Below are 12,969 nucleotides of genomic sequence, written 5' to 3' on the forward strand. Positions count from 1 at the left end.
TGGTCCTTATCCCTCGAGGTCCTATTCACGTGTCCCCGGGTCCTGGCGTCTCCTGCCTACTGTGCCGTATTGGGCTCTGTAAGTGGTCCCTCAGCGGTACTTCAGCGTGGGGGGGGGGAATTGGTGGTATACCTCGGCGGTTTTATGCAAGGGGTTAAACAGATAAGGAGGAAGGGAGCCCCATAGTATAGTATTTTTCAACAGTATTGAAATTTATTTATAAAAACAGCTTTGGTACTCACAAACAGACAGAGTTTTTGTATGGTGTATAAACGAGCCTCGAGCTCGATTGCGTCACTCCCGGTAGAGTCCCGACTAGTGTTCGTCATGGTCACGTGACTTCATCAGGGGATCCCCTGATGAAGTCACGTGACCGCGACGAACACTAGTCGGGACGCTACCGGAAGTGACGCAATCGAGCTCGAGGCTCGTTTATACACCATACAAAAACTCTGTCTGTTTGTGAGTACCAAAGCTGTTTTTATAAATAAATTTCAATACTGTTGAAAAATACTATACTATGGGGCTCCCTTCCTCCTTATCTGTTTAACCCCTTGCATAAAACCGCCGAGGTATACCACCAATTCCCCCCCCCCACGCTGAAGTACCGCTGAGGGACCACTTACAGAGCCCAATACGGCACAGTAGGCAGGAGACGCCAGGACCCGGGGACACGTGAATAGGACCTCGAGGGATAAGGACCACCAGGAACCCTGAGGATACATATACCATATTAGAGGTCGACCGATATGGGTTTTTCTCTGGCCGATGCCGATGCCGATATTTAGAAATCATGGCGGCCGATAGCCGATATATGATGCCGATTTTTTTGGGCCGATATGTTAGGCCGATTTTATTTTATTTATTTTTAATCCCCCTTGATCTAACACACCTTTCCCACTGGGGCGTTTTTTAAGGCGCTTTTGGGCTAAAAATAACACCTGTAAAGTGCCTGCAAAATGGCTCCCCTGCAGTCTGTGTGAAAGACAGAGTGCTTTCACACTGAGGCGATGCGCTGGCAGGATCTTAAAAAAAAAAGTCCTGCAAGCAGCACGTTTGGAGTGGTGTATACCGCTCCTCCACCACTCCTGCCCATTGATATGAATGGGCACCACTGCCGAAGCGCATGCAATGCAATTTGGCAGCGGTGCTTCATGGGCGCATTTAACCTCTTCCTTGGCCGCTAGCTGGGTTATATGTGCCCCACTAGCAGCCAAATAGCACCGCTAAAATGATGGTAAAGAGCCGCTAAAACTTGTGTTTTACCATCAACGTCTACCCGCTCCAGTGTGAAAGCAGCCTTCATAAGTGATGCAGAAAATTTCTTACACTTAAAGCGGAGGTCCACCCTAAAATGGACCTTCCGCTCATCGGATTCCTCCCCCCCTCCGGCGCCACAATTGGCACCTTTCAGGGGGGAGGGGGGTGCAGTTACCTGGATAATGCAGGTAACTGCACCCACTTCCGGGCTAGCTCTCTGCGGAAAGGGGCGTACATTACGCCCCTTTCCGCAAGTGCCCGCCCCCTTCCGCAAGTGCCCCGCTGCGTGCTGGGAAACACAGATCCCAGAGGCAGCGGGGACCATCCTTATTGCGCAGCGCGGCTCGCGCATGCGCAGTAGGGAACCGGGAAATTAAGCCGAAAGGCTCCATTTCCTGATTCCCATACCCAAGATGGCGGCGGCAGCACTTGAGTGTCGATCTAGCGATCGGCTTCGGGTGCCGACATCGCGGGCGCGCTGGACAGGTAAGTGTCACTATTTTAAAAGTCAGCAGCTGCAGTATTTGTAGCTGCTGGCTTTAAAAAAAAAAAAAAACGCGGAGTCCCGGCGGACTCCCGCTTTAAACATTTATTAAACAAAACAAACCTCCAATCAGTTTACTTGTATGTATGATTTAGATAAAAAAACAAAAAAAACATATATATTAAATAAAAACGGGTAGTCAAAACTTTTGGACAAAAAAAAAAAAAAAAAAGGGCTAACTTTACTGTTTTTATTTTATTTTTATTTTTTAAATGGTGTATTTTTTTTCCCAAAAAAATGCATTTGAAAGACCTCTGTGCAAATGCCGTGTGACATAAAATATTGCAACAACCGCTATTTTATTCCCTAGGATCTCTGCTAAAAAAATATATATAATTTTTGGGGGGTCTAAGTGATTTTCTGGCAGAAAATACAGGATTTTTACTTGTAAGCAACAAGTGTCAGAAAAGATTTAGTCTTTAAATGGTTAAACTGAGAACTTCTACACAGAGATGACTTCATTTATTCAGAAGTGTAAACATTGTATCATTTAGTTCTTTTCTTGGCAGTCTGCCCAGAGAGGAGGAAAGTGTTGCTATGGCAACTCACACTGACTTCTTACAGAAGTCATTTCAAAGTCCCCTGTAGAATCGGCTTTTTATCAACACAATCGGCCGATGCCGATTATTTAAAAAACTGCAAATATCGGCCGATATATCGGCCGGCCGATATATCGGTCGACCTCTATACCATATGCTGTTACCTTACAGCTGTAAGGTAAGGGGACACCCATATTCTGATTACACAGGACCACGTGGGAGATATCCACCATCACTATTATCACTGTTTAACCACTTCAGCTCCGGACCAATAAACACCTTAAGGACCAGAGGTCTTTTTGCAATTTCGCACTGCGCTGCTTTAACTGGTAATTGCGCGGTCATGCAATATTGCACCCAAACGAAATTTGCGTCCTTTTCTTCCCACAAATAGAGCTTTCTTTTGATGGTATTTGATTGCCTCTGCGATTTTTTTTTTTTTTGCGATATAAATGGAAAAAGAGCGAAAATTTTGAAAAAAAAAGATATTTTCTTCTTTTTGTTATAAGAAAAATCGAATAAACTAAATTTTAGTCATACATTGAGGGCAAAATTTATTCAGCCACATGTCTTTAGTAAAAAAAATGTCAATAAGCGTATATTTTTTGGTTTGCGCAAAAGTTATAGCGTCTACAAACTAGAGTACATTTTCTGGAATTTACACAGCTTTTAATTTATGACTGCCGATCTCATTTCTTGAGGTGCTAAAATGGCAGGGCAGTACAAATCCCCCCCAAATGACCCCATTTTGGAAAGTAGACACCCCAAGGAAATTGCTGATGGGTATGTTGAGCCCATTGAATATTTATTTTTTTTGTCCTAAGGGATTGAATAATGACAAAAAAAAAAAATTTTTACAAAAAGTTGTCACTAAATGATATATTGCTCACACATGCCATGGTTATATGTGGAATTGCACCCCAAAATATATTCCGCTACTTCTCCCGAGTATGGGGATACCACATGTGTGGGACTTTTTGGGAGTCTAGTCGCGCAAGGCACCCCGAAAACCAATCACCACCTTCAGGATTTCTAAGGGTGCAAATTTTTGATTTAACTCCTCACTACCTATCACAGTTTCGAAGGCCATAAAATGCCAAAATAGCACAAAACCCCCCAAAATGACCCCATTTTGGAAAGTAGACACCCCAAGCTATTTACTGAGAGGCATGTTGAGTCCATGGAATATTTTATATTTTGCCACAAGTTGCGGGAATATTACAAACTTTTTTTTTTTGCACCAAGTTGTCACTAAATGATATATTGCTCACACATGCTATGGGCATATGTGAAATGACACCCCAAAATACATTCTGCTGCTTCTCCTGAGTACGGGGATACCACATGTGTGGGACTTTTTGGGAGTCTAGTCGCGCACGGCACCCCGAAAACCAATCACCACCTTCAGGCTTTCTAAGGGTGCAAATTTTTGATTTAACTCCTCACTACCTATCAGTTTCGAAGGCCATAAAATGCCAAAATAGCACAAAACCCCCCCAAATGACCCCATTTTGGAAAGTAGACACCCCAAGCTATTTACTGAGAGGCATGTTGAGTCCATGGAATATTTTATATTTTGCCCAAAGTTGCGGGAATATTACAAACTTTTTTTTTTTTTTGCACAAAGTTGTCACTAAATGATATATTGCTCACACATGCTATGGGCAGAAGTCAAATTACACCCCAAAATAAATTTTGCTGCTTCTCCCGAGTACGGGGATACCACATGTGGGGGACTTTTTGGGAGCCTAGCCACGTACGGGACCCCGAAAACCAAGCACTGCCTTCCGGATTTGAATATAAAATGCTACCAAAAAACCTGTTAGCGATGGCAGGGATCAGGCCTGACTCTGCGATCGCTGCAGTTATGTGTTTAGTGTTTTGTAAGTGACAGTGATCGATCGATACTGCACTTGGGTGGGCTGGGCAGACGGGCAAAACGCAGGTGCCAGCAGGTATCTGGGCTGATCCCGCTAACAATGCGTTTTTTTGGAACCCTAAACTGCTGGGGACGCTAGTATAGATCTGATCAGATCAGATATTGATCTTTTCAGATTCTATACCACTACGGGAGGTGTATGCTTTGCGTGTGGGTGTTAGCGGTACTGGCACTAACCTAGCGCTGCCTGGGGCGACGCAGACCCTGACCCTAAAACCTAATTGATATCACCCGCCGGGTGATCAGGGGGTTAAACCTTTATTGGGTAATAAATGGTGGGTGCCCTGATGCTATAAAAAACAAACTAACCAGAGTCACCCGTAACACTTATACGGTGATCAGTGGTGAAAGGGTTAACTAGGGGCAATCAGGGGGTTCAAATTTTTATTAGGTAGTATATGGGGGTCCCTGGCGCTATATAAAAACCTGACGGGGAACCTAAATAACTAACTGGCTAACCAGCGTCACCAGTGACACTTATACTGTGATCGCTGGTGAAAGGGTTAACTAGCAGCAATCAGGGGGTTAAAACCATTATTGGGTAGTATATCGGGGTACCTAGCGCTATAAAAACCTGGCGGTGAACCTAAAAAAATAACTAGCTACCTAGCGACACTGATGCAGCGTTCAGAAAAATTATCGCTTAGTGACACTGGCAAAACGGGGTGAAAGGGTTAACTAGCGGAAATCAGGGGGTTAAAACCATTATTGGGTAGTATATCGGGGTACCTAGCGCTATAAAAACCTGGCGGTGAACCTAAAAAAATAACTAGCTACCTAGCGACTGTAGCGACACTAATGCAGCGATCAGAAAAACGATCGCTTAGTGACACTGGCAAAAGGGGGTGAAAGGGTTAACTAGCGGCAATCAGGGGGTTAAAACCATTATTGGGTAGTATATCGGGGTACCTAGCGATATAAAAACCTAAAAAAATAACTAGCTACCTAGTGACACATGCAGCGATCAGAAAAATGATCGCTTAGTGACACTGGCAAAAGGGGGTGAAAGGGTTAACTCTAGGGGCAATCAGGGGGTTAAATCTTTATTGGGGGGTGATAGGGGGCTACCCTGGACCTAACACTAACTGTCCTGACAGTTTTTACTGTCACAACTGACACTGAATGCATTGATCAGTAAAGAAATGATCAATGCAATCAGTGACACTGTGACTGGGGGGCGGGGGGGGGATCGGGGGGGGGGGGTTTGTGTGCCTGTGTGTACCTACATGTCAGTGTAGTGTTGGTGCACACTTACTATTAGTCTTCTCCTCGTAGTCCGGTCAAAAAGACCGCCCCGAGGAGAATGACATCACTTCCTCCTTCCTGTGTAAACAATACACAGGGGAGGAAGCTTCTCATTGGCCAGGAGCGATCCAGAGGGGGTGGCCGAAAACCAACGGCCATCCCCTCATCACGGAGCGCTCCTGGTCCGAACCGGTCGGACCCCCCACCCGCTGGAAGGCAATCACGTAAATCTACGTGATTGTGCCATTGTGTTGACGTACAATGGCAATACGGCGGTCCTGAAGTGGTTAAATCTCTACCTTCTAGTGCACATATATTTTAAGCACCAGCATTGCAGGCGACTGTCTTGTTGCATGCGATTTTGGGCTAATCGCCACTTGTTGTTGCACCAGCTGAATGGACAATTTTAACTAGGATTACTGTTCCATTGTTGTTTTTTTATATTTTTTATAGCTTCAAACACCGTGCACCTTTTTCCTTCTGTTTTGGATTATTCCCAGAGGGTTGTTTCCCTCTCACCAACACTTGGATCGTTTATGCGTTTTTGTTTTGATTCAACAATTTGATTTATTTTCTTTGATTGTATGATTCAATTTAGTGCACTGCACCGATATTTAAGTCTATGGTATAAAGACACCCGCACAGAGTCACTTTGCTTAACCCTCCCTTGGCTTTAACACCATATGCGATTTCTCTAGTCACAAGGCAAGCATTACTTACATCTTTTGCCTTATCTAGCTAATGATTACTTTTGTACACTGTTACACATATACTTTGACTTAGCAGATTTTCTTTTCAGATCTATTTATTGTTCAGCACTAGCACTTTGTATGCGTTTTTCGTCATTTTTAACAAATCGCATGGTGATTCACTTTATATATTTTTTATTTCGTCCACTATTTTATGTATAGTACTTTAGTCACTGAAACAAATACAGTAGTAGTTATTTTCACGGACCTTCTTTATATTCAGCACTGCCACTTTATGCAACTCTGCTACCTAAAAAATCGCATTGGGACCACCAGTCTTATTTATCATTAATTGTTTTTCTTATCCATTTGTCTACCACTTAAAATACTACTACGCATAGGAGTGAGGGTCCCTCACTATATATACATATATATATATTTTTTATATACATATATTGTCTTTTCTTTTTCTACGTTCCATTTATTACCTGTAGTGGAGACGATATTACATTTATCTTCTAATCTTTTGAGTACCTATTGAATATATTAAACCTGTTTTAACTAGATTCTTCACCATAGTACCGCGCACCACTACCTTTTTACCTTTTGTCTTCTCCAATTGGGGTTCAAGTACCCCATTTCAGTGTGTGCAGCGGTGCAACAATTAGATTACTCTTTGATTAGGCGCAGGAATATTCTCTTTTATACATAACCCTAGAGAATAAAATGACAGTCATTGCAATACTTTCTGTCACACCGTATTTGTGTAGCAGTCTTACAAGCACACTTTTTTTGGAAAAAATATACTTTTTTGAATTAAAAACAGTAAAGTTAGCCCAATTTTTTTTATATTGTGAAAGATAATGTTATGCCAAGTAAATTGATACCCAACATGTCACGCTTCAAAATTGTGCGGTGACAAACTTTTACCTTTAAAAATCCCCATAGGCGACGTTTAAAAAAATTCTACAGGTTACATTTTTTAAGTTACAGAGGAGGTCTATGGCTAGAATTATTGCTCTCACTCTACCGATCGTGGTGATACCTCACATGAGTGGTTTGAACACCGTTTCTATATGCGGGCGCTAGTCACGTATGCGTTCACTTCTCATTGGGACGGGGTGCGTTTAAAAAAATGTTTTTTTTCTTATTTTACCTTTATTTAACCTGTTTCACTTTTATTCCGATTACAAGGAATGTAAACATTCCTTGTAATAGAAAAAAGCATGACAGGACCTCTTAAATATGAGATCTGGGGTCAAAAAGACCTCAAATCTCATATTTAATCTTAAAATGCAATTAAAAAAAAAAATTGTCATTTAAAAAAATTGACTTTTTAAGAGCTATGGGCAGAAGTGACGTTTTGACGTCGCTTCCGCCCTGCAGGGATATGGAGACGGGTGGGGGCCATCTTCCCCTCACTCGTGTCCATACCCAGGCAGGGGATAGATGTGATCGCCTCAGCTGCTACCAACAGCTCCAGTAAGCAGCGGAGGGCACCGGATCGCGATGGGGGGGCCCTCTCCTGTCGCCAATAAAGGTGATCTTTTTCATAATATCTGGAGGAAAGAACTGCTTATAAATTGGTTGCCCAAATATAGACTTTTTTTCTTATTGGTTTCATTTTGGATACCAAATAATTTTTTCCTGTCATTTGTCTCCCATTGGGGTGATTTCACTTCGTATCCTATAACCAAAGCCGGAAGTGAAAGGACATTTTTCCAATGTTTAGAAATCCCTGGTTGTCACCAGGGTCAACAGAACAGGTATCCCCATTGAAAGATTTCTTCTACTGTTGTTCTGGTGACAACCCAAAATTTGGGATTTCTTTATCATACATCGGGGATGCAGAGTGAGGCTATTATTCCTTACTTACTGGGTTATACTTCATCTCCAGGTGAATGGACACTGTTAGACCAAAAGTCTTTAGACAGAAAGTGATCCCCTATATAACCCCTCCCATACAGGAAGTACTTCAGTTTTTTACCAGTGTCTGAAAGGTGGATAGGCATGTTTGTTTGAGCTCTCTCAAGCTCTAGGTCTAGAGTCCCTCCTGCAGAGATTTCTGAGCCTCCCTGTTCCTCTTTGGGGTCCCTAAAGCCTCTTCAGGCTGCAAAGGCCTTCCCCTTGCACCCGCTGTTGGAACAGGTGGCGTATGCTGATTGGGAACATCCTGACAGGATTTTCGTTCCTCCTTAGAGGTTTTCCCTTTTATATCCCATGGAGGAAGTTTAAGAAATGGAGCATGCCAGCCATAGATGCGGCATTCTCTTCCTTAAACAAGAACTGAACTTGTCAATGGATAACGCACAGGGCTTGAAAGACCTTGTTGACAAGAAACTAGAGTCATTATTAAACTCTTCCTTTTCTTTGGCTAGTTCAGCTATTCAGCCAGCTGTCTCCGCAATTGGAGTCTGCCAGTCCTTAAAGGATCAGGTCAGACGGCCTGACAGGCCTAACCAGGAGGCTGATCTTGCTGGAAACAGGACAAGTATTCCTTGAGTGCTGTGTTTTGCTGTAGATGCTTTTAAGGATTCCAAACAGCAGGTTTCTCGTTTGGCTCCCCTGTCTGTATACATGCACAGACTTGTGTGGTTTAAGAACTGATCAGCCGAGCTTCCTTGTAAGGCGTTATTGACAGGGTTCCCATTTCATGGGCAACGTTTGTTTGGTGGTGATCTGGATAAATATATCCAAAAGATTCCCGGAGGAAATAGTTCTTTACTTCCTGTAAAGAGAAGGCCAGGGCATCCCTCGTTTAAAACCTCAGGAACTTCCTCAGGCTTTTTAGCAACAAGGCAGATCCACCACCAACGGGGCAATAAAGACAGGGGCAAGTCGCAGGGCCAGAAAAAAACCCTGGGTCCAGAACTCTTCTAAACCTGGCACCAAGGCCTCCTTTGGAGGGGACATCTCCACTCTATCCGGTGGGGGGAAGGATGCTCCAATTTGCAGACATTTGGAGAACAGTGGTCTAGGACGAGTGGGTCACCTCAACAGTGTACTGCAGTTACAAGCTGGAATTATGTAGGTTTCCTCAAGATCCAACGTTCCTGCGGATCCTTCAAAAAGAAACGTATTGTTTCAAGCATTAGAGCAGTTAGTGCATGAGGGAGTGGTCATACATGTTCCGGTGTCCGAAAGGAGCACGGGGTTTTAATCAAACCTGTTCATGGTTCTAAAACCAAATGGGGACTTAAGGCCAATCTTGGACCTAAGATCCCTGAACCAACATCTGTTAATCCAGTTCTTCAGGATGGAGTCAGTCCACTCGGTAGTAGCCTCGCTCCAGATGGGAGACTTCTTAGCCTCCATCGATATCAAGGATGCGTATTTACATGTACCTTTGTTCCTGCGATTTGCAGTAGAGGAACGTAATTTCCAGTTTGTGGCACTGCCCTTCAGGCTTGCCACAGCACCTTGGGTGTTTACAAAGATCCTAGCACCTGTACTGAGTCTTTTAAGGGCCCAGGGGTTCTTGGTGCTCTGATACTTGAATGACCTCCTGCTCAGAAATCACTCATTACAGGCCCTGGAACACAGTGTAGCCTGCACAATGCAGTATTTAGAAAACCTGGGCTGGGTCATAAATACTGAAAAAGTCAGCCTTGAAACCAGTTCAGTTTCAAGTATCTAGGTCTGATCCTGGATACAGTCCAGGCAAAGGTATTTCTGCCACTCCTAAAGATCTGTGCCCTGAAGGATCAGATGCGTCGGTTAAGGGGCACCAGACAACCCTCCATTCGACTCTGTATGAGTCCTCTGGGAAGGATGGTGTCCTCCTTCAAGCAGTTCCTTACACTCAATTCCATTCCAGGCCTATACAACAAGACCTCTTTTTGGCTTGGAACAGGAGAGCACAAGTCCTGGATTACCCCATGTCCTTATCCCCTCGGGCACGCTTAAGCCTAAGCTGGTGGTTGCAAGATCTGAACCTACAAAAGGGTAAATCATTCCTCCCGGTGTCTTGGAGAGTACTGACCATAGATGCCAGTCTCTCAGGCTGGGGAGCGACCCTAGAGGGACATCCTGGAATTATGGCCAGTATGCCTGGCCCTACGGTCCTGGGGCGGTGGAGCTTCAGGCCTGCCCGATCAGGCTTCAGTCCGGCAATGCCACTGCAGTGGCCTATATCAACCACTGGGGTGGTACGAGGAGCCGTTTAACTATGGAGTAGGGGAACTACATATTAACCTGGGCAGAGGGACATGTTCCGGTTCTATCAGCGGTCCATATCCCAGGAGTAGACAACTGGAAGACAGATTATCTCAGCTGCCAGCAGATATTCCCAGGGGAATGGACCCTACACCTGAACTTGTTTCAGGAAATCTGCCACTGTTGGGGATAGCCAGAGGTCAATCTATTGGCATCCAGGCTACATAAGTTTCTGTCCCGTACAAGGGATCCCCTGGCAATCGGAGCAGATGCTTTAGTAGTTCTATGAAACCAGTTTTCCCTGGTTTTCTGCCCCGCCCCCCCCCCATCCCTCTCCTTCCACGTTTGTTGCGCAGGATTTGGAGAGATGGGGGTTCCAGCAATCCTGGTGGCACCAGCCTGGCCCAGAACGCCCTGGTTCCCAGAGATCATGAGATTGGCAATAGATGGGCCATGGACACTTCCGCACTGCCCCGATCTACTGTCTCAAGGTCCTATATTCCACCCCAATTTACAATCTCTAAATTTGATGGCATGGCCATTGAAGTCAGGGTGTTAAAGGATCGTGGCATCTCAGTGAATACTAGAAAACAGTCACTAGGAAGATCTATTATAAAGTCTGGAAGGCTTATATTGCTTGGTGTGAAGCCAGAAAATGGCATCCTCGGAAATACGTGATTGGGAGAATTCTCTCTTTTTCTACAGTCCGCTGTGGAAATCAGATTGGCTTGGAGTACAATTAGGGGTCAGATTTTGACCTTGTCAGTGTTCTTTCAAAGGCCCTTAGCCTCCCATTCACTGATCTAAACATTTATGTAGGGGGTAACTCATTTTGCATTTAAACCTGGTACTGTCTGTGTTACAGAAACAATCGTTTGAGCCTATCAAGGAAATTCCTTTACTCTTGCTGTCATGCAAGCTAGCCTTCCTGATGGCCATCAGCTCGGGTAGAAGTTGAAGTTGGTGGCCCTTTCGTGTAGGGAACCATACTTGATCCTTCACCAAGTCAGGGTCGTGTTATGACCTGTGCCATCCTTCTTGCCTAAGGTGGTGTCAGCCTTTCATTTAAATCGGGACATTGTTTTGCCTTCTTTTTTTCTATCAGCCTCGTTCAGCGGAAGAGAAACAACTGCACTCCTTGGATGTAGTGTGAGCCGTCAGAGTTTATTTTTCTAGATCTGCGGAGATCTGAGGATCAGACTCCTTTTTTGTTTTACCAGATGGACCAGGCAGCTTTCAAAGCTTCCATTGCCAATTGGGTCCACCAGTTGGTCATTCAGGCCTATGGTTTGAAACGTAGGGCTCCCCCCTTTAGGGTGAGAGCTCATTCTACCAGCGGTGTAGGAACCTCTTGTGCTTTTCGCCATCAGGTATCTGTGGCTCAGATTTGTAAGGCTGCCACTTGGTCTTTAGTGCACACGTTCACAAAATGTTATCAAGTGGATGTTCGAGCAGCCGAGGATTCGGCTTTTGGCCGTAGTGCACTACGGGATGCCGTATTGGTCTGATGGCTATTGTTTTGGCAGGGTGTCTCCCTCCCCTCAAGGCTATTGCTCTGGGATATCCCAGTAAGTAAGGAATCATAGCCTCACTCTGTGTCCTGTGATGTATTATAAATTAAATAGGATTTTTTTGTCATACTTGCCTGTAAAATCCTTTTCTTTGAGTACATCACAGGACACAGAGGTCCCTCCCCTCTTTTTGAGGATTAAGTGCTTGCTACAAAACTGAAGTACTTCCTGTATGGGAAGGGTTATATAGGGGATCCCTTCCTGTCTAAAGACCATTTTGGTCTACCAGTGTCCATTCACCTGGAGGTGAAGTATAACCCAGTAAGTAAGGAATAATAGCCTCACTGTGTATAATCAAAGAAAAGGATTTTACAGGTAAATATGCTGAAAAATCCTATTTTTCTTTTACTTTCACTCTCTGCGACAACGATAAACAGGACGGCAATAAAAACCTGGCAGGTCTTCATCCAAAAAAAAACAAAAAACTTTTTGCCTTTACTTATAGTTTTAAGATTGTGCTGCATGTCACAGCTATACAACATTGTCTTTTTTTTTTTTTTATGGAACCAAAGATAGAACAAAATTTCAGTAATAAATATGTAACCGCATACCTGTTTATATGCATGTTCTTACTGCTTTACTGCATTATTCAAGAGAAAAATAAGAGTATTGTATGGCTCACTACAAATGTATTTTTTTCTCTTTGATAATGTTTACTTTATAAATTTTTTTCAGGTTGGTGTGCAAATTAAATACCAGAACAACCATCCTTGCTGCAACGAATCCAAAGGGGGCATATGATCCAAATGAATCCATCTCTGTTAATGTAGCACTGGCTAGTCCTCTGCTTAGTAGATTTGATCTGGTTCTGGTTTTGCTGGATACAAAAAATGAAGATTGGGACAAAATTATTTCCTCCTTTATACTGGAAAATAAAGGTATAAAATCGGCAGTGCTTTTATAAATGTATCAAGCTTTTAAGGGGCCTGTTGATGACAATTGTGTGTTTTTCATTTTACTCTCTCGATTTGCATCTTTAGCTACTAAAGGAAGATTGGTTGCTGCAGAGAGCCATACATTTTGCAAC

General features: G+C 43.7%; 1 protein-coding gene across 1 annotated transcript in view; it reads left to right on the top strand.

Moving 5' to 3' along the window:
• MCM9 (minichromosome maintenance 9 homologous recombination repair factor) overlaps positions 1-12,969 on the top strand; it is a 148,241-nt gene that overhangs the window by 118,348 nt on the left and 16,924 nt on the right. The window contains exon 9 of the mRNA XM_077487038.1: positions 12,618-12,820. Within this exon, the coding sequence (XP_077343164.1) occupies positions 12,618-12,820 (203 nt within the window). The remainder of the gene's footprint in view (positions 1-12,617; positions 12,821-12,969) is intronic.

Source organism: Lithobates pipiens, unplaced genomic scaffold (assembly GCF_037356315.1).
Source record: "Lithobates pipiens isolate NorthernLeopardFrog02 unplaced genomic scaffold, aLitPip1_a1.2 Scaffold_18, whole genome shotgun sequence".
In the NCBI taxonomy this organism is placed as follows: Eukaryota; Metazoa; Chordata; class Amphibia; order Anura; family Ranidae; genus Lithobates; species Lithobates pipiens.